Source organism: Chiloscyllium punctatum, chromosome 37 (assembly GCF_047496795.1).
Source record: "Chiloscyllium punctatum isolate Juve2018m chromosome 37, sChiPun1.3, whole genome shotgun sequence".
NCBI lineage: Eukaryota > Metazoa > Chordata > Chondrichthyes > Orectolobiformes > Hemiscylliidae > Chiloscyllium > Chiloscyllium punctatum.
The window spans coordinates 53695236-53717689 of record NC_092775.1 but is presented as its reverse complement, the minus strand read 5'-3'; the positions used below and the strand labels follow the sequence as shown (position 1 = coordinate 53717689).

The 22454-nt window shown below is 43.4% G+C and overlaps 1 protein-coding gene across 1 annotated transcript in view; it reads right to left on the bottom strand.

The window, feature by feature from the left end:
• Positions 1–22454, bottom strand: part of LOC140462783 (piezo-type mechanosensitive ion channel component 2-like) — a 423249-nt gene that overhangs the window by 273336 nt on the left and 127459 nt on the right. The window contains exon 15 of the mRNA XM_072556051.1: positions 9511–9606. Coding sequence (XP_072412152.1) covers positions 9511–9606 — 96 coding nt within the window. The remainder of the gene's footprint in view (positions 1–9510; positions 9607–22454) is intronic.

Below are 22454 nucleotides of genomic sequence, written 5' to 3'. Positions count from 1 at the left end.
GAAGTATACACACAATGAAAGATGGGTCCCCAGTGGGTTTCTATGCTGTATGGCTCTACAAATATTACAATGGATAATTTTCAGTCTGGGGAGGAAGGATTGTAGCAGATTTCCCCATGGGTCAGTATTAGGACACTTGCTTTTCCTGATAATGTATTGATGATCTGGATGTTGATGTGCAGGGGGAAATTTCCAAGGTAGGAGAAGACACTAAACTTGGAAGAATTTTAAACTGTGAGGATGATGGTGTGGAACTCTAAAACAACAAGTTGGTGGAGCAGGTAGATAGGTGGCAGATACATTTCAGTGCAGAGAGGTCAGAGGTGATGCACTTTGGTCAGAAGAATATCAAAAAACAATTTAAAATAGGGTATGCAAATCTAAACGGGGTGCAGGGGAAGATGGACTTAGTTGTATATGTTGAAGGTAGCAGAACAGGTGGAGAGAGCAGTAAATAAAGCATAGTTGTCTCATCTTTATTAAGGGCACTGAACACAAGAGCAAGGGGATGATGTTGAAATGTTTAAGACCTCAGTTGGAGTATTGTGTATATTTGTAGGTGTCACATTATAGGAAATATGTGAATGCACTGGAGAGAGTGGGCAGAAGTGATTTACAAGAATAGTTCTACGAATGAGAAATTTCAGCGATGAGGATAGATTGAAGATGCTGTAAATGTCCCTCTCGGAGAGGAGATTTGATCGAGATTCTCAAAATCATGAGCCATGACAGCATCATTTTGAGATATAGACTGATACAGGAATAGAGATAGTATAGATAGACTAGTCCCACTCATAAAAGATAAAAAGGACAGATTTAAAATGAAGTGCCAAACAAACAAGGATGATGAGAGAGAAAAAATACTTTTTCACACAGGTAGTAGTTAGGATCTGGAATGCACTGTCTGGAAATATGGTGCAGGCATTGTTCAGTTGAGGCATTCAAGTAGGCATTGGACGATCGCTTGGGAAAAAAATGACGCATTGGAAATTAGGAGAAGGCAGGAAATTGACTCTAGGGGATAGAACCAGTGCAGGCAATAGGCTGAAAGAATAACCTTTTACTGCACTGTAATACTTCAGTGATAGGTGAAAGATCTTATAAGCATCATGTGCAAGACCAACGTAATTTGCAGGATTCCATGCAAAGACAGCATGAAACACTATATAGGACAAACAGGCAGACAACTAGCAATCCACACCCGTGAACACCAACTAGCCACCAAACGCCATGGCCAGCCATAGACACAGATGACAAGGAACACAAATTCGACTGGATAACACAATGATGATAGAACAAGCTAAACAGAGGACAGCCAGAGAATTTCTAGAAGCATGGCACTCATCCAGAGACTCCATCAACAAGCACATTGAGCCAGACCCAGTAGACCAGCCACTACAAGGAACAACCAGAACCGGAACTGGAAGCAGCAGGAATGGAACCAAATAAATTCCCAAAGACACAGTACAACAGCACTTGACAGGAGGCTCCAAAGCAAAGAAGATGTCACCTAAATAGTGCATTCACATATTTCCTATAATGTGACACCGACAAATATACAAATTAACTTCCCAGCTCAGCAAACAGACCCACAACTACGGCAATGTCTGTGATTTTGTTATAAGCTTAGATTAAAGAAGTCATACGTTGCTGGGAATAACTCAGCAGATCTGGCAGCATCTGTGGAGAGAAAGCGGAGTTGACATTTTGAGTCCAGTGACTCTTCTATCTAACTCAGCCTTGAATAAAATTTCAAGTCAATCCCATAGACTAAAGAGAGAAAAATAAATCTCCTCATCTCCATCTTAACAGGGAGAATTCTTCTTCTGAAATAGTTTCCCTCAGTTCTAGCTACCCCACAAGAGAAAATATACCCATGGTGTCCGCTCCCCCTTAAAATCAGCAAAATGTAAGAGCCAGTCATTGACTTCAGGAAGGAAGGCAGAGGGGCATACCCCAGTCTACATCAATGGTGCTGAGGTGGAGATGGTCAAGAGCATCAAGTTTCCAGGAGTGATAATCACTAACAATCTGTCCTGGTCCACTCACATTGGTGTGGTGATCAGGAAAGCACAACAACTCCTCTACTTCCTCCGGGATCTAAGGAAATTCAACACGTCCATCATGGCTTTGGAGAGGCAGCCAACATCATCAAAGACCCCTCCTTCCTGGTTGCAATCTCTTCCAACCTCTTCTGTCAGGCAGAACATACAAAAGCTTAAACACATACCAGCAGATTCAAGAACAGCTTCTTCCCTGCTGTTATTAGGCTTCTGAATGGACCACTCAAATTTTAAATTTAATGTTGACCTCGCTTGTTATGCATCTTCTCTGTAGCCATAGCTGTATTCCTTGCTCTGTTCTATTAACCTAAAACACTTTGTACAGTGTGATATGCCTGTATTGCATGCAAAACAAAATTTCCACTGCACCTAGATACATGTGACAGTAATAAATCAAATCAAATCCTATCCAGGATCTTAAATGCTTCATTTAAAAACCTAACCAACTCAACTTCCTTCAGAAGATATGTGTTCATCCAATGACTTTGAGGTAATGTTTATGGACTGCAAGATGGCATTCTGCCAAATGACCACCCAGTCTGCATTTGTTGTTCACACTTAAGAGGAGATGATATAATGTACAGCGATTACAGTATTACAGTTTGCAAAATTGGAAGAAGCGTAAGGAAACTTTAGTTCCTCCTGGAGAGCATTCTGGGTAATCCAAGATGGATGACGGGAAAAGAATTATGGCTGTAAGAGCTGCTCCTTTTTGAGGTATTTCAGAAGTTGGAGGTGATTTCCTTGAATTCCACAAGCTGCAATTATGTTTTTTATGCTGTTGCATTGTTTTGGAATTTTGGAGAAAAGAAAAGTCAAAACACCAGCACTTTAAAAGGGAGAAGGACAGACAAAAGGCAGCACAGTGTTCGTGAAGGATAGAGAGAAAGAAACCTACCCTGCTAACTAACACAGCAGTGAATCTGCCTTTGCTGTTTGAATTAATGTATCTCTGGACATCAGAGTGCATCTAGGAAAACATAACAAACAGCGAAATTCACAACTGATCTTGGAGGAACCTATGTGGGAGAGCTCACAGCACAGGAACAGATAAATGCATAGTTTTTAACATGTAACCTCGCTGTAAGTCTACAGTAGTGAGGAGAGTGGGTTCTTTCTTGATTATGTGTTTTATCGAGATCTGTTTCTTGATTACATTTTATAAACCATAAGTATTAAGCTAAACTGGAGCACATTTTTTAAAAAGAACAAAAAGACAGTGCTTTTTTCTGGGTCTGTAGATTGTGAAGGAGCAAAGATGGCCTTTAGTAGAGTGGTATACTCTCCTGTCGGATGTGGGAGTTTAGGGAGAGTTTCCATGTTACTGAGGATTATCCCTGCAGGAAGTGTCTTTGGTTGCAAATCATATTAGATCGAATGGATCAGTTGAAGTGACACTTTGAGGCAGTGAGGAATTTACAAGAGCTGGGGGTGTGATGGATGGCAGTTTTAGGAAGGGAGAAAAGCCACAGATACAGTCACATAAATGGGTTAACTCCAGGAAAGTTAGGAGAGCTAGGCAGGTAGGCAGGAGTCTTCTGTAGCTATCCCCATTGCAAACAAGTGTAGCTGTTTTGCAAAATGTTGGAGGCGATGTACTCTCAAGAATGTAGCACGAACAGCCAAGTTTCTGGTATTGAGACTGGCTCTAATGTAATGAGGAGTACGTCAGGATCCAAGTGATCGATTATGATTGGGGACTCTTGTGGCCAGCAGCGAAAAATCAGAATGGTGCGTTACCTCCCTGGTGCCAGGATCAAGGATATCTCAGAGAGGGTACAGAATGTTCTCAAAGGGGAGAGGGGCCAGCAGGAGGTCATTGTACACAATGGAACCAACGACATAGGAAGGGAAAAGGATGAGATTCTGAAGGGAGAATATAGAAAGTTAGACAGAAATTTAAAAAGGAGGTCCTCGAGAGTAGTAATATCTGGATTACTCCTGGTGTTACGAGCTAGTGAGGGCAGGAATAGGAAGATAGAGCAGATGAATGCATGGCTGAGGAGCTGGTGTATAGGAGAAGGGTTCACATTTTTGGATCATTGGAATCTCTTCTGGAGTAGACATGACTTGTACAAGAAAGATGGATTGTACCTGAATTAGAACGGGACCAAAGGGGGTTGGGGGTGGGGGGTGGGAGGGGCGTGGGATCCAGGGAGATAGTGAGGTCAGAGATCAATCTGAGACTGGTACAGTTGAGAAAAGAAGCAAGTCAAATAGTCAGGGCAGGCAAGAACAAAGCAATGAACAAGGTAGGACTGATAAATTAAACTGAATTTACTTCAATGCGAGAGGACTAACAAGGAAGCCAGATGAACCCAGGGCATGGTTAGGAACATGGGACTGGGATATCATTGCAATTACAGAAACATGGCTCAGGGATGGACAGGGCTGGCAGCTGAATGTTCCAGGATACAAATGCTCCAGGAAGGATAGAAAGGGAGGCAAGAGAGGACGGAGAGTGGTGTTTTTGGTAAGGGATAGCATTACAGCTGTACTTAGGCAGGATATTCCTGGGAATACTTCCAGGCAAGTTATTTGGGTAGAACAGACATAAAAGAAAGGGATGATCACCTTATTGGGATTATATTATAGATCCACAAATAGTCAGTGGGAAATTGTAAGGAGATTTCAGTTATCTATATGAATAACACGGTGGTTATGGTGTTGGATTTTAACTTTCCAAGTATAGACTGGGACTGCCTGAAGTTAGGGGTTTAGATGGAGAGGAATTTGTTAAGTGTGTACAGGAAAATTTTCTGATTCAATCTGTGAATGTACCTACTGGAGAAGATGCAAAACCTGATCTACTCTTGGGAAATAAGGCAGGGCAGGTGACTGAGGTGTCAGTGGGGGAGCACTTTGGGGCCAGCGACCATAATTCTATTAGTTTTAAAATAGTGATGGAAAAGGAGAGACCAGATCAAAAAGTTGAAGTTCTAAATTGGAGGAAAGCTAATTTTGACAGTATTAGGCAAAAACTGTCAAAAGCTGATTGGAGGCAGATGTTCGCAGGTAAAGGGACAGCTGGAAAATCGGAAGCCTTCAGAAATTAGATAACAAGAGTCCAGAGAAAGTGTGCAAGGTGCAAGGGAATGCTGGATGATTACAGAAATTGAGATTTTGGTTAAGAAAAAGTAAGAAACACATGTCAGGTATAGACAGGAGCCTTAGGTTAACGCAATAGGAATATTCATAAAAGGGAAATAGGAGGGCGAAAAGGAACATGAGATAGCTTTGGCAAATAGAGTTAAGGAGAATCCAAAGGGTTTTTAGAAATACATTAAGGACAAAAGGGTAACTAGGGAGAGAATAGGGCCCCTCAAAGATCAGCAAGGCGGCCTTTGTGTGGAGCCCAGGAGATGGGGCAGATACTAAACGAGTATTTTGCATCAGTGTTTACTGTGGAAAAGGATGTGGAAGATATAGAATGTGGGGAAATGGATGGTGACATCTTGAAAGATGTCCATATTACAGTGGAGGAAATTCTGGATGTCCTGAAATGCATAAAAGTGGATTAATCCCCGCAACTTGACCAGGTGTACCCTAGAACTCTGTGGGAAGCTAGGGATGTGATTGCTGGGCCTCTTGCAGGGATATTTGTAACATCGATAGTCACAGGTGAGGTGCCGGAAGACTGGAAGTTGGCAAACGTGGTGCCACTGTTTAAGAAGGGCAATAAAGACAAGCCAGGGAACTATCGATAGATGAGCAAGTTGTTAGAGGGAATCCTGAGGGACAGGATTTACATGTATTTGGAAAAGCAAGGACTGATTCAGGAAAGTCAACATGGCTTTGTGTGTGGGAAATCATGTCTCACAAACTTGATTGAGTTTTTTTGAAGAAGAAACAAAGAGGATTGATGAAGGCAGAGCAGTAGATGTAATCTATATGGACTTCAGTAAGGCATTCGACAAGGTTCCCCATGGGAGACTGGTTAGCAAGGTTAGATCTCATGGAATACAGGGAGAACTAGCCATTTGGATGCAGAACTGGCTCAAAGGTAGAAGACACAGGGTGGTGGTAGAGGATTGCTTTTCAGACTGGAGGCCTGTGACCACTGGAGTGCCACAAGGATCCGTGCTGGGTCCACTACTTTTTGTCATTTATATAAATGATTTCAATATGAACATAGGAGGTATAGTTAGTACTTTTGCAGATAACACCAAGATTGGAGGTGTAGTGGACAGCAAAGAAGGTTACCTCAGAGTATCATGGGATATTGATCAGATGGGCCTAGAGGCTGAGAAGTGGCAGATGGAATTTAATTTAGATAAATGTGAGGTACTGCTTTATGGAAAAGCAAATCACAGCAGAACTTATACACTTAATGGTAAGGTCTTAGGGAGAGTTGTAGAATAAACAAACCTTGGAGTGCAGGTTCATAGTTCATTGAAAGTCGAGTTGCAGGTAGGATAGTGAAGAAGGCATATGGTATGGTTTCCTTTATTAGTCAGTGTACTGAGTACAGGAGTTAGGTGGAGAAAATGAAGACTGCACATGCTGGAGATCAGAGTCAAGAGTGTGCTGTTGGAAAAGCACAGCAGGTCAGGCAGCATCCAAGCAGCAGGAGAATCGATGTTTTGGGCATTATCAGGAATCATTGCTGATAAAGGGCTTATGCCCGTAATGTTAATTCTCCTGCTCCTCTGATACTGCATGACCTGCTGTGCTTTTCTAGCACCACATTCTCGATTATGGGAATTTGGAGGTCATGTTGCAGCTGTACAGGACATTGGTTAGGCCACTTTTGGAATATTGCGTGCAAATCTAGTCTCCTTCCTATTGGAAGGATGTTGTGAAACTTGAAAGGGTTCAGAAAAGATTTACGAGGATATTGCCAGGGTTGGAGGATTTGAGCTATAGGAAGAGGCTGAATTGGCTGGGGCTGTTTTCCCTGGAATTTCAGAGGCTATGGAGTGACCTTATAGAGGTTTGTAAAATCTTGAGGGCATGGATAGTGTAAATAGAGAAAGTCTTTTCCCTGGGGTCAGGGAGTCCAGAACTAGAGGGCATAGGTTAAGGGTGAGAGGGGAAAGATCTAAAAGGGACCTAAGGGGCAACTTTTTCACGCAGAGGGTGGTACGTGTATGGAATGAGCTGCCAGAGGAAGTGGTGGAGGCTGGTACAATTACAACATTTAAAATGCATCTGGGTGGGTATATGAATAGGAAGGGTTTAGAAGAATATGAGGCAAGTGCTGCCAAATGGGGCTAGCTTAATTTAGAATATCTGGTTGGCATGGACGAGTTGGACTGAAGGGTCTGTTTCCATGCTATAAATCTCTATGACTCTAAGTGTTATGGATCCTGGACAATAAGGAGGGAGAGGATGAAAGGGCATGTGCTGCATCTCCACTGCTTGCCCAGGAAGATTTTAAGTTTAATATTGGGGTGTGAAACTGATAAATGTGGATCAGTCATCCACTTCACAAACAAACAATCTCATTTCCATTCCAATTGATTGTAACATTAGGTCGAGGCCAATCTCTCATCACACCCAAGGCTAACTGAAAGCCAATTAATTGGAGGTTAATTTTTCAATTCACTTTGCAATTATTTAGAGGTTAATTCTTCAAACCAGCACTGGGTTAATTTGAAATTATTTGCATTACTTAGTTGTTAAGTAATTGGAGACCAATTGTCCATCAGTATTTCAAAGATAATTAGAGGGTATCATCAGCTGTTTAAAAAAGTGACTAAAAGGCCAAAACACACAGGTTTCAGTATTTATGACATGAATGGATCTGTAATAGGGAGCCTGAAATCATTGGGGAGGTCTAATTTATATAACCAGCATTTTCAATTGATTTCAAGTTCATGTGTACAACAGATCAGATTTTGTATTCCTCCATAAAAGAGGGAAAAGCATCAAACATGGCCTGGCTCCATCTTCCAAATAAATGAGAATTCATTGTTGTAGGAGAATTCAACTTTGGGGGAATGTATTTTTTTTTTGAGGAGGTGATTGATGAAGGTAGAACAGTGAATGTTGTTCATGTGAATTTTAGTAAAGCTTTTTCCAATGCTCCTCATGGTAGGCTTATCCAGAAGATTAAAATATATGGGATTCATGATGACTTGCCTGCTTGGATTCAGAATTTGCTTGCCCTTAGAAGGCAGAGGATAGTGGTGGAAGAGTGTTTTTTTTTCTGGCTGGGGGTCTGTGACTACTGCTGTTGCATAGAGGTCTGTACCAGGACCTCTGCTGTTTGTGATATATATAAATGACTTGGATGAAAATGTAGATGGATGGGTGGGTTGGTAAGTTTGCAGATGATGCAAAGATCAGTGGAGTTGAGAATAGTGTCGAAGGTTCTCAAAGGATACAGCAGAATATAGATCAGCTGCAGATATAGGCAGATGGAGTTTAATCCATGTAAGTGTGAGGTGCTGCACTTAGAGATCAAATGTTAATGAAAATTATGCAGTTAGTAGCAAGACACTGAACAGCATTGTATACAGAGGGATCTTGGGGTACAAGTCTATAACTCCCTGAAAGTGGCCACTCAAGGAGATGGGCTGGTAAAGGAGGTGTATGGGTATGCTTGCTTTTATTGGTCAGGACATTGAGTATATCATGTTGCAGCTGTACAAGACTTTGTTTAGGCCACATTGAGAGTATTACATTCAATTCTGGTCGACCTATTACAGGAAGGATGTGGAAGCTTTGGAGAAGGTGTAAAAGAGGTTTACCAGAATGCTGCCTGGATTAGAGGGTATGAGATATAAGGACAGGCTAGAAAAACTCTGGTTGTTTTTCTCTGGAGCAGTGAAGGCTGAGGGAAGACTTGCTACTAGAAGACTATAAAATTGAAATAGGTAAAGTTAATGGTCAGATTCTTTTTCCCAGAGTTGAAATGTCTAATACTAGGAGACATGCATTTAAAGTGAAAGGGGGTAGGTCCAAAGGAGATGTGTGGGGCAAATTTTGATTAGAGTAGGAGGGGCTCTGGAATGTGCTACCAGGGTGGTAGTGGAGGCTGATACGATAAGGGTGTTTAATTGACTTTTAGATAAGCACATGAATATGCAAGAAATGGAGGGATATGGACCAAAGGCAGGAAGAAGGGAACAGTTTAATTTGACGACATGTTCAGCACAACCATTGTGAGCTGAGGTGCCTGTTCCTGTGCTGTACTGTCCTATGTTCAATGTATGTGCTCCACAGAGCCACAGGTCCAACGACCCTGACAGACCCAATTGGCCACATACATGGTCTGTGGGAAAACACACAACCAATAGGCAGCTTTTCTGAGCCTCTGTTCCCAGATATACCCAAAACAGAAGTGAAGAAACCTGGCAGTACGCAACTCCAAATAGCAACGAGGCTAATGTTGGGTTTAGGGATTAAACTGTACAGTTAGTTTTAAGAGGCTGAAAAGTATTAACTCTCAATCTACAACTACTTCATTCTCGTTGAATTAGTAAAATCAGTTAAGCCTTACCTGTCAGGAGACTGAGTGGCAACAGCAATCTGAAGATTAATCCACACAGGGCGACCAGAGCCATCACCAAGTAAACATCATGTTCGGGGATGGTCTCTGAATGAAGGTGGGGAAGGGGACAGTTTCAGGCAGAGTGTGGGAGGGAGTCTGTTTTAGGCTCTTGGGTGAGGGTGGGAAGAGGAAGCAATTCCACGTCCTGCAGTCTGCCTCTGGGTTTCCAATGCCCGGAGTTTAGTGGGATTCAGAGAGTCCCAGCTCCTGGTTACTATTTCTCCTCACAGTATCCTCTTGTCCGGGGGAGGGGGGGAGAGCCAACTCTCCGGGTAGCCGAACAGTAGCACTGTCTGGTGGAACGACGCAGGTAATGTGCAGTAAGTCTCAGTGATAACACAAGGAAGGTATTAATGCGGCCAAGGCAAGCTCATTTCAACCAATCCCACAACGTGCTAAGGCTGTGAGATCCACTGCCAAGAATCACGACGAGTTTTTAAAAAAAGTCAGCGTGTAACTTAACCGTTTAGGGAGAGCGCGGGTAAACACTGTGGGTCTGCTGTGAGAGATCTCCCCTCAGTGTGAACATGAAGTGTGTTCAGAAATCCCGCCAGTCTGCTCTCTGCTGTTTAAGGGGTAACTGTATGGAACCTGGTCTCCTCATTTAACACCCCAACTGGGGGCAACAGGCGCATGTTGCAGGAAGGTAGATGTGAAGGTAAACGTGGACCATTTGCTTTTCCCAAGCAAACTGACGTGCAATGGTTAACCCTTCCGACACTCTGAAGTACAACTGACTGAAGTTTTGCGTTTATGTGGCGACTTCTCTGTCCCGGATCCAGTGAAGTACATTTGGGATGTACTTTCTATTTCACAAATAAATTATCCAGTAGCAGATGAAGAAACAAGTAAATGCTGGGGTTTGCCTCTGTCCAGCAAACAATCCAAAGACATTTCTACTTGTACAAGTTTAGATTTACATATATCTGAGGCACCAGGAGCGTTCTATAACTGAATGGATCCCCATTTAACTTCAACAGAAAGACCTCACGGTCATCTTTCCCCACCATGCCTGGGCGGCAGCTGCCCCAGGTTTTATTGTGTTCCTCAGCACATATTCCTGGACTTTGGAATGCGCCTGTCTGCAACACTCAGTCACGCTGGAAGATCAATAAGTTTTAAGCAGGCTAAAGAACATCTTTCACTGGGTTGGTGGTCCTCCAGGCATAGTCAATGTTTGTCTCAGTTTGTGTCCCAGGGAACAAGCTGTAGAGAACAGAGTCCTGCATCACAGAGCTGCTCCATATGAACCTCGACAAAAACCACCGCTTCTTTCTCCAGACTTCCTTTGCAAAGGCTCAGTCTTTTTAAAATTTCAAGAAAACAAACAAACATTGGAGAGAGACCAAGCCAACGTTTTGAGTCGAGATGACTCTTCTTCAGCTCTGATGAAGACTCATCTAGACTTGAAGCATTATCTTGCTCTGTCTCCATGGATGCTGCCTGACCCACTGTGATCTCCAGCATTGGTTGTTTTCAGTACAGATTCCAGCATCTGCAGTAATTTGCTCAAACACTGGTGTTTCACTCTGTCCAAACAAATCAGAGTCATCGACTTCTTATACCAGACTATATTTGCATGTATTCGAGACACCAAGTAGGTCCAATAACTTGAGTGGATTTCCATTTAATTTCAGCAGGAAGACTTCAGACAGTTGTCTTTCCCCACTGTGCAAAGGCACAGCCATTGTTGTAAGACCGGAATTTCAGTTGCCAGCTCTGGCTTAAGCAATGTACAACAGCAATGGACTCAATATACAGGTAAGCTGCTTACAGTGATGATTAGAATGGTGCTGGAAAAGCACAGCAAGTCATCCAAGGAGCAGGAAAATCGATGTTTCGGGCAAAAGCCCTTCATCATGAATGAGGCAGGGAGCCTCAGGAATGGAGAGATAAGGGGTCTGGGGGGAATGTAGCTGAGAGTACAATAGGTGAATAGAGGTGGAGATGAAGGTGATCGGTAAGAGCTTCAGGGCAGAGGAGATGTCCTGAGGGTTGCAGTGAGAGAGAGACTCACTGAACTCCTTGTAGAGAGAGGAGGGGAACTTCTTCAAGGTAGGCACCCTTGCAAGAGGATTCACAGTAATGTTAAAATCAACTAGGCAAAAGTGAGGGCTGCAGATGCTGGAGATCAGAGACAAGATTAGAATGGTGCTGGAAAAGCACAGAAAATCAGGCAGCATCTGAGGAGCAGGAAAATTGACATTTTTATCACCTTCATCCCCATCTCCATCCACCCATTGTACTCTCAGCTATCTTCTCCTCAGTCCCACTCTCTCCTCCCATTTATCTCTTCACTCTGGAGGCTCCCTGCCTCATTCCTGATGAAGAGCTTTTGCCTGAAACGTCGATTTTCCCCAAACCCAATTTCGATCCAAATAATCCAATTCCCTCCTGAATGACTCACTTGAACATGCCTTCACCACATTTCTAAGCAGTGCTTTCCAGACCGAAGTATTCATTGAATTTATCCTCACATCACCTTTTCTGCACTTGCACCCTCAGGAGACCAGAAAATGTCTCCTTTCAACCCTTCCTATAAAAGTTGACTGTACCATGATCTGTCTTTAGTGCAATGGACACTGTGTTGTCCCATGATTATGACCAGCGAATGAAACTCTTGCATTTGTACAACACTGGTTCGCGGCCACCTTTGATATGTTGTATCAGCGATGTGTCCCAGCAGCTACTTATAACAGTGATGAATTGTTCTGGTGACTTGAGGGGTAACTACCTACCACCTCTACGTAGATAGAAATAGAGTTCACAACCCAGTATTCCAATGACCAGAGAGTTATTGGAGCAGTGCAGACGTGAGGAGTGTTTCAGGATCATGCAGAATCCCATTTATACCTGAAGCCGTGGGAATTGGAACTTGCTACAAGCCATTCCCCTGCATCTGGAAGGCTTTGGAAAAAGTTTCTTGAAGTCAGAAACCTCACAGGCTCCCTTCACCCCTCCCCCCCTCCCACACCTTCCTCCTACCTCATCTTCCCCCTACCTCGGCTTCAACCCCCTCTACATCTCCCCTTCACCCCTACTAGGTGACTATGAAAGTGGCCCTGACTCACCATTGACCATTCTACAACCAACCAAGCACACCACTTCCCCCCCCTCCCCCCCCCCCCCCCCCCCCATCCCCCAACACACACAGACACACACAGACACACACACATACACTACCCCCGCCCAAGATAACTCATTACACTCTTGGACTCTAAACAATCACTCACCAATTCAACTCTCACCCAGCCTGACATAATTCCATACCACACCCCTGACCCAGACTGGCCGGACCAGACTCCTTTCTTCATCTTGCCTTTTGCCAGCTCCTTCCCTCAATAGTGGATCTGACACCCTACCCTCCACTGACATGATCCCCAGCATTGGACCACTCTGCACACCCCCACCCAACCCACTCACCCTCAACCAGACACCAGCTAAGCCCAAGAATTTTTCCATTCCCTGCTGGACCTGACAATTCTAACTTATCAGCTCTCAGCCTAGTTGAATAACTGTCATCACAGCCACCCTCTGACCCCAACCACCTTGCTGGATCCAAATTCTCCTTGAACTCCCAACCTTCCTTCAGCATTAATTTCCTCACCGCTCCCCCCCAGCTTGGACTCCTACTTACTAGCATCCTATCTAATTTATATACTTGGAGCCACACCCAATGCAATCCACTTACACTCTACCCAACGTTGTCCACCTGACACCCTGCTCCTGCCCAACCTCATCCACCTGGCACCCTGCCCAACTTCACCCACCTGTCTTTGTATCTTATTGGCATTGCTCCGAGCAGAGCAGACCTATTTTGACACCTATCATTTTATATCTCTATGGGTCCATTAGCACTGCCTTTTGTACTGGGAACCCGCCCCATTTGCCTATTGTATAAAAACATGTTCTGGCCTCTTTCAGTTCTGAAGAAGAGTTGTATTGGACTCAATGTTAAATTTATGTGTGGGAAATCATGTCTTACAAACTTGATTGAGTTTTTTGAAGAAGTAACAAAGAGGATTGATGAGGGCAGAGCAGTAGATGTGATCTATGTGGACTTCAGTAAGACGTTTGACAAGGTTCCCCATGGGAGACTGATTAGCAAGGTTAGATCTCACGGAACATGGGGAGAACTAGCCATTTGGATACAGAACTGAATCAAAGGTAGAAGACACAGGGTGGTGGTGGAGGGTTGTTTTTCAGACTGGAGGCCTGTGACCAGTGGAGTGCCACAAGGATCGGTGCTGGGTCCACTACTTTTCATCATTTATATAAATGATTTGGATGTGAGCATACGAGGTGTAGTTAGTAAGTTTGCAGATGACACCAAAATTGGAGATGACGTGGACAGCGAAGACAGTTCCGTCAGGTAACAACAGGATCTGGACCAGATGGGCCAATGGGTTGAGAAGTGCCCGATGGAGTTTAATTCAGATAAATGCGAGGTGCTGCATTTTGGGAATGCAAATCTTAGCAGGACTTATACACTTAATAGGGAGTGTTGCTGAACAAAGAGACCTTGGAGTGCAGGTCCACAGCTCCTTGAAAGTGGAGTCGCAGGTAGGTAGGATAGTGAAGAAGGTGTTTGGTATGCTTTCCTTTATTGGTCAGAGTATTGAGTACAGGCGTTGGAACGCCATGTTGTGGCTGTACAGGACGTTGGTTAGGCCACTGTATGCAATTCTGGTCTCCTTCCTTTTGGAAAGATGTTGTGAAACTTGAAAGGGTTCAGAAAAGATTTACAAGGATTTGAGCTACAGGAAGAGGTTGAATAGGCTAGGGCTGTTTTCCCTGGAGGTTTAGGGGTGACTTTATAGAGGTTTATAAAATCATGAGGGGCATGAATAGGATAAATAGACAAAGTCTTTTCCCTGGGGTGGGGGAGTCCAGAACTAGAGGTCATAGGTTTAGGGTGAGAGGGGAAAGATATAAAAGAGACCTAAGGGGCAACTTTTTCACACAGAGGGTGGTACGTGTATGGAATGAGCTGCCAGAGGATGTGGTGGAGGCTGGTACAATTGCAACATTTAAGAGGCATTTGGATGGGTATATGAGTAGGAAGGGTTTGGAGGGATGTGGGCCAGGCGCTGGCAAGTGGGATTAGATTGGGTTGGGATATCTGGTCGGCATGGTTGAGTTGGATGGAAGGGTCTGTTTCCGTGCTGTACATCTCTATGACTCTATGAGATGCTGCTTGACTTGCAGAACTTCTCCAGCACTTGCTTTTTTTTATTTTATGGGACAGCAAGGTGGCTTAGCGGTTAGCACTGCTGCCTCACAGCACTAGGGACGTGGGTTTGACTCCATCCTCAGGTGTCTGTATGGTGTTTGCACATTCTCCCTGTGTCTGCATGGGTTTTCTCCAGATGTTCTGGTATCCTCCCACACTCCAACGATGTGCAGGTGAAGTGGATAAAGTGGCCATGATAAATTGTCCGTAGTGTTCAGGTTGATTAGCCTTGGAAAATGCAGGGTTACAGGGTTGGGGTGGGTCTCGGTGGGATGCTCTTCAGAAAGTCAGCGTAAACATAATAGGTGCTTCTGCAAGGATTTTTTTGATATAACTCAATTATCTCTCTTTGTTTTCTCTCCTTGTTCAGAACCCCGTCTCTGATCCTGTTTCTTGAACCCTTCTTGTTGTGTATGGAATGGTGTCTCTTCGAGTCTTATGCAGTTCAGACCCAAAGATGGCTACTATGTTAACTTTTGGTGAATCAGTGTTCGACCAGAAAGCAAGTTATTCTGGAATTTTCTGTGTATGAGGGATGATTCTTTCAGTCTCCCATTTTCCTCAGAAGCCTTCATTTCTCATACTTTTAGAAGCACCTGTCAGGTTGTCCAAGGGTTAAGCAAATCTAAAATCTCCATTTGTGGTTGATGCTGATAAAACACATTAATCTATCTGCTTTTCTTACTGAAATGAATCAACGGGGGAGGCTTGGGAATCCTAGGAGCCACCCTATAGGATTATGTGTCCATTTTGAGACAGATTAGTCTTCTATATAAAAGTATCATATATCATATAAAGATATCATACACAGTTGTAACAAACTTGACAAAGTTACAGATGGAGATGAGCAGAGACCCTTGCAGAGTTTTAGGGTCAGAGTCTCCAAGTATCAATGCATGTGATTTCTCTTTTCCAACATCCAGAAATTTGCTTTGTTTCAAAACACAAAACTAAGCATAATTCAATCTGAAAATCAGTTCATATTAGATTAGATTACTTACAGTGTGGAAACAGGCCCAACAAGTCCACACCAACCCTCCGAAGCGTAACCCACCCAGACCCATTTCCTCCACATTTACCCCTTCACCTAACACCATGGGCAATTTAGCATGGCCAATTCATCTGATCTGCACATCTTTGGACTGTGGGAGGAGCACCTGGAGGAAGCCCACGCAGACACGGGGAGAATGTGTAAACTCCACACAGACAGTTGCCTGAGGTGGGAATTGAACCTGGGTCTCTGGTGCTGTGAGGCAGCAGTGCTAACCACTGTGCCATCGTGCCACCCCTGAGGTTGGTACAATTGCCCCTATTTGTATTTGGAACCATCCTTCCTGCAGTTTGCATATAGAACATAGAACATTACAGCACAGTGCAGGCCCTTCGGCCTTCGATGTTGCACCAACCTGTGGAACCAATCTGAAACCTATCTAACCCACATTATTCCATTTTCATCCATATGTTTATCCAATGACCATTTAAGTGTCCTTAAAGTTGGCAAGTCTACTACTGATGCAGGTAGGGCATTCCACGCCCCTACTACTCTCTGAGTAAAGAAACTACATCTGACATCTATCCTATATCCAACACCCCTCAATTTAAAGCTATGAATTGAGGAGTGATAGATATAGGACAGATGTCAGAGGTAGTTGCACATATTTTGTTTCTGTCATGAGTTCTCTTTGCTGTAAAATAATGGTTGTTGCTGGGACCCCTCGTTCATTAACTGACACTTTTCTTTGTCAATATTCACTCCATTATTCAGCACCTTTTGACGCTGTGAAAACACCCAATGTATTTCCGAGTTTGGCTTCAGACCTGACCAGGAGCAGCAAGGCAAGTACTAAGGTGCAACTGCAGTTTTAGTGAGACTTTTGAAAGATAAGAAATAACTGTTTTAGCAATGGTGTTTTATCAAATGAAAGTTTGGTAACGTTGTGAAAGCAGACTGTATTTCTTGTGATAATCGATGAGGAATGCTAATATTGTCCAGTAGTGAATGTGGACTGCAGTTCTATATCATAGCAAATGAGGACTTTAAGTTGCAATATTACATGGTGTTTACAAGATGGAAACAGAGCAGTCAGGCTAACAGGTTGGTACTGACCTTTATGTTCCACACAAGCACCTCTTATCATCCTTCATCTAATTCCATCACTGTCCTATACTCCCACATGCTGATCGATCTTTGTGATTTGTCTTGATTACTCCATGTCATAGCAAGTTCAATACTGAGACCATTCTCTAGTTATTAGGTATATCAATGAGCCATTTTATTTTTAGGGGCTGTATTTCTGATTGCTGTGGTGCATTTTTCTGGAAAAATAAGTTTGTGTTTATTTGTTTCTGTCAAGTTTCCTTCTTTACAACAATAGTGTTTTTTGCTGGGAATTAAGCAAAGGGGAGATGATAGCCTAGTGATAGAGACCATTAACCCAGAGACCAAGGTAATATCCTGAGCATCTGGATTTGAATCCCACCCTGGCAGATAGTGGAATTTGAATTCAATAAAGGTCTGGAATCAAGAGTCTAATGATGACCATGAATTGATTGTAATGAAAAACCCATCTGGTTCACTAATGTCATTCAGGGAAGGAAACTATCATCCTTACCTGGTCTGGCCGATAAGTAACTCCAAACCCAAAGCAATGTGGTTGACTCTTAACTGTCCTCTGAGCAATTAGGGGTAGGCAATATATGCTGGCCTGGTCAGTGATGACCTCATCCCATGAGGATTTTTTTAAAAGCTGAAAGTGGAAATCTGTGTCCACCCAAACAAAGAGCCCATGCCAGCTCATTCCTCAATCTTCTCTTTTCCTCAAAAATATTAAAATTTGTTTTAATATTTCTTGATAAACAGAACCTCTGAGTTCTGGTACTGATCTAATTTTGTTTTTGATACTTGTCTAGCACCTTGAAGATATATAGGCGAAAATACACACAGTGCACCAAGTATGGTCGAATTAAGTTTCACACTATTTAGCATAATTTTGTTGCTTTTTAATTCTGTCTTTCAGCCCCAGTGTTGTATTTCACATCTTTAATGGTCTCATTAACATGCAGCACTATATTTGGAAATCTTTATCTCACTGATCACCCTAAGTGGTAGATGGAGCTTGATTCAGATAAATGTGAGGTGCTGCACTTTGGGAAAGCAAATCTTAGCAGGACTTATACACTTAATGGTAAGGTCCAAGGGAGTGTTGCTAAACAAAGAGACCTTGGAGTGCAGGTTCATAGCTCCTTGAAAGTGGAGTCACAGGTAGATAGGATAGTGAAGAAGGCGTTTGGTATGCTTTCTTTTATTGGTCAGAGTATCGAGTACAGGAGTTGGGAGGCCATGTTGCGACTATACAGGACATTGGTTAGGCCACTGTTGGAATATTGCGTGCAATTCTGGTCTCCTTCCTATCGGAAACTTGAAAGGGTTCAGAGAAAGATTTACAAGGATGTTGCCAGGGTTGGAGGATCTGAGCTACAGGGAGAGACTGAACAGGCTGAGGCTGTTTTCCCTGGAGCGTTGGAGGCTGAAGGGTGACCTTATAGAGGTTTACAAAATTATGAGGGGCATGGATAGGATAAATAGACAAAGTCTTTTCCCTGGTTCAGGGAGTCCAGAAGTAGAGGGCATAGGTTTAGAGTGAGAGGGGAAAGAGGTTTATAGAGTCATAGAGTCATAGAGATGTACAGCATGGAAACAGACCCTTCAGTCCAACCCGTCCATGCTGACCAGATATCCCAACCCAATCTAGTCCCACCTGCCAGCACCCAGCCCATATCCCTCCAAACCCTTCCTATTCATATACCCATCCAAATGCCTCTTAAATGTTGCAATTGTACCAGCCTCCACCACATCCTCTGGCAGCTCATTCCATACACGTACCACCCTCTGTGTGAAAAAGTTGTCCCTTAGGTCTCTTTTATATCTTTTCCCTCTCACCCTAAACCTATGCCCTCTAGTTCTGGACTCCCCGACCCCAGGGAAAAGACTTTGCCTATTTATCCTATCCATGCCCCTCATAATTTTGTAAACCTCAATAAGGGTGTAGGTTTGCTCGCTGAGCTGTAGGTTTGATATCCAGACATTTCATTACCTGGCTAGGTAACATCATCAGTGGCGACCTCCAAGTGAAGCGAAGCTGTTGTCTCCTGCTTTCTATTCAGAAAAGATTTACAAGGATATTGCCAGGGTTGGCGGATTTGAGCTATAGGGAGAGGCTGAACAGGCTGGGGCTGATTTCCCTGGAGCGTCGGAGGCTGAGGTTTACAAAGTTATGAGGGGCATGGATAGGGTAAATAGATAAAGTCTTTTCCCTGGGGTGGGGGAGTCCAGAACTAGAGGGCATAGGTTTAGGGTAAGAGTGGAAAGATATAAAAGAGGCCTAAGGGGCAATGTTTTCACACAGAGGGTGGTACGTGAATGGAATGAGCTGCCAGAGGAAGTGGTGGAGGCTGGTACAATTACAACATTTAAGAGGCATTTGGATGGGTATATGAATAGGAAGGGTTTGGAGGGATATGGGCCGGGTGCTGGCAGGTGGGACTAGATTGGGTTGGGATATCTGGTCGGCATGGACGGGTTGGACTGAAGGGTCTGTTTCCATGCTGCCCATCTCTATGGCTCTATGACTCTATGTCCCTCTATTCCACCCAGAGACATCGTTTTGAAGGAGTGCGTGCCTTCATTTTCTTCTTACAGGTATATTTACCACTTCACACTTTTTCTCCTGCTTCTGGTCCTGCTTAGTTTTGTCAGCATTACAGACTGTATTTTATATTGTGCCAATATTATATGGGTAGTGCTGGCTGAGCTGCGTGAGCTGCTGAGGTGGTAAACCTGACAAAGAAACCTTTAAACAGAAATCATCTGAAAGTGGGTCTTAAATGCAGCCAGTATTGGAGTTATTAGTATTTGCTTTCCTCTGGGGAAATGGGCCTTGAGAAGAAAGACAGTTGATTCACTATCTTAGAAGCAAATGCTCTTTGTAGTTTGTCTGAATGGCTGCCTCACTTTTCGTCTTGGCTGGAAAGCATCAGATTTTTCTCTCTGTTAATTGCCACTGATCTATTCCATATTTTACAGACCATCTCCAGTGTATTTTACAGACCATCTCCAGTGTATTTTACAGACCATCGCCAGTGTATTTTACAGACCATCGTCAGTGTATTTTACAGACCATCGTCAGTGTATTTTACAGACCATCGTCAGTGTATTTTACAGACCATCGCCAGTGTATTTTACAGAACATTGCCAGTGTATTTTACAGACCATCGCCAGTGTATTTTACAGAACATTGCCAGTGTATTTTACAGACCATCTCCAGTGTATTTTACAGAACATTGCCAGTGTATTTTACAGACCATCGCCAGTGTATTTTACAGAACATCGCCAGTGTATTTTACAGACCGTCTCCAGTGTATTTTACAGAACATCGCCAGCTTATTTTACAGAACATCGCCAGCTTATTTTACAGAACATCACCATCTTATTTTACAGAACAGTGCTGATCTATTTTTCTCTCTCCTTTGCTGCAATGATTCCCATTTCAAATCTTTAGTCAGGATTGGGACATTGGTGTAGGCCCCACACTGGTTCATGCAGCTGTCTTTGGATCATGGCAGGTTTTACTTACATCTCTCACCGGCTTTGGATGAAACCATGTTTGGTAAGCTATAACTCTACTTTTTTTTGCAATATCAAATGTATTGAAGGTAATTTTCCAATAACGCACCAATTCCGAGAATCAGTTCACTTTTTTTCAGTATTCTTCCATAATACTCTTCTGCTTTAAGCAGAACAGTCCCAAAGTTTTCAGATTCCCATGTCAAAGCCAGTGAACAACTGCAGTCTCAGCAGTAATCCTTGTGGAACACAACATCTCATCATTACCTAATCCCAAAAGATGTGGAGATGCTGGTGTTGAAAATGTGTTGCTGGACAAGCGCAGCAGGTCAGGCAGCATCCAAGGAGCAGGAGAATCGACGTTTCGGGCATGAGCCCTTCTTCAGGATTCCTGAAGAAGGGCTCATGCCCGAAACGTCGATTCTCCTGCTCCTTGGATGCTGCCTGACCTGCTGCACTTTTCCAGCAACACATTTTCAGCTCTGATCTCCAGCATCTGCAGTCCTCACTTTCTCCTAGAAGATGCTGGTGTTGGACTGGAATGGACTCAGTCAGAAATCACATGACACCACGTTATAGTCCAACAGGTTTACTTCAAATCACAGGTATTCGGATTGTAGACCCTTCATCATGTAGTGAGAGGGAAGCACACAGAACATAGAATTTATAGGCGGAGGGATCAAAAGATCATATAACTGGTGTGAGTGGAACATCAAATAACAAGTCTCTGCAGGTGACAAAGGTGTCAGATGGTCTGAGTAAAGTGTCAATAGCTGTATAACAACCAAAGAGATGCCCCATAATCCGATTAAATGAGGCAGAAAGATAATCACAAAAAAATTTTAAAATGAGGTGGTGCTGGAGACAAACCAAATGACTGGAATAACATGGAACAAAAACAGTAGCCATTGGAAAAGCCCAGCAGGTACAGTAGAATCTATGAAGAAAAACCAGAGGAAGGGTCACTGGACCCGAAACGTTAATTTTGATTTTCCTTCACAAATGCCACCAGACCCGCTGAGCACCCCCAACAAGCCCTGCCCCTGCTCCTGGTTTACACCATGTGCAGTTCTTTCTGTTTTTATTTGACTGGAATAACATGAAAGACATAAGAATCACATGCTAAAGGTCTAGCTAAAGTAATAAGCAACCCAAAACTGTACAAACTAATGAAGGTTATTTATCACCGTGATGGTGTCAAAACAGGACAGTATGGAAGATTTTACCGATACAGAACAGCGTGGTGGGGTCACATGTAGTGTGACATGAACCCAAGATCACAATTGATGCCATCTTCGTGGGTACGGAACTTGGGGCTATCAGTTTCTGCTCGGCGATTCTGTGTTGTGTATTTTGAAGGCCACCGGAGAGACTATGCCATGTTCACAGCCTTCAACATGTCATCGATGACAATGAACATCTTGCCAACGTCATCCCTATGCCTGCACATCTTGTCTTCAATAAACTGCCAAACCTTAGACAGACCACACAACCCTGCTATGGCAACCTGTGCAAGACATGTCAGCTCATCGGCATTGATATTACCATGATACGTGGGAACACCACTCACCATGTACACAGCAAATACTCCTGTGACTCAGCCAATGTTATCTACCTGATCTACTGCAGGCAAGGATACCCTGAGGCATGGTATATTGGCAAGACCTTGCAGGTGCTACAGCTACAGATGACTGGACACTGTGCAACAATTGCCAGACAGGAATCTTCCACTCCAGTTTGGGAACATTCAGTGGGCAAGGACATTCAGCTCCAATCTTTGAGTAAGCAACCTCTAAGGTGGCCTTTGAGATATACAATGCAGAATCGCTGAGCAGAAACTGACAGCCAAGCTCTTTACCCATGAAGACGGCCATGAGGGATAATCAGAGTTAAAGTTTCGGGTCCGATAACCCTTCCTCTGGTTTTTCTTCACAGATGCTGCCATATGTGTTGGACTTTTCCAGCGCCGACTGTTTTGTTCCATGTTTTTTCAGCAATTTGGTTTATCTCCAGCATCATTTTGTTTTTAATTTTTTG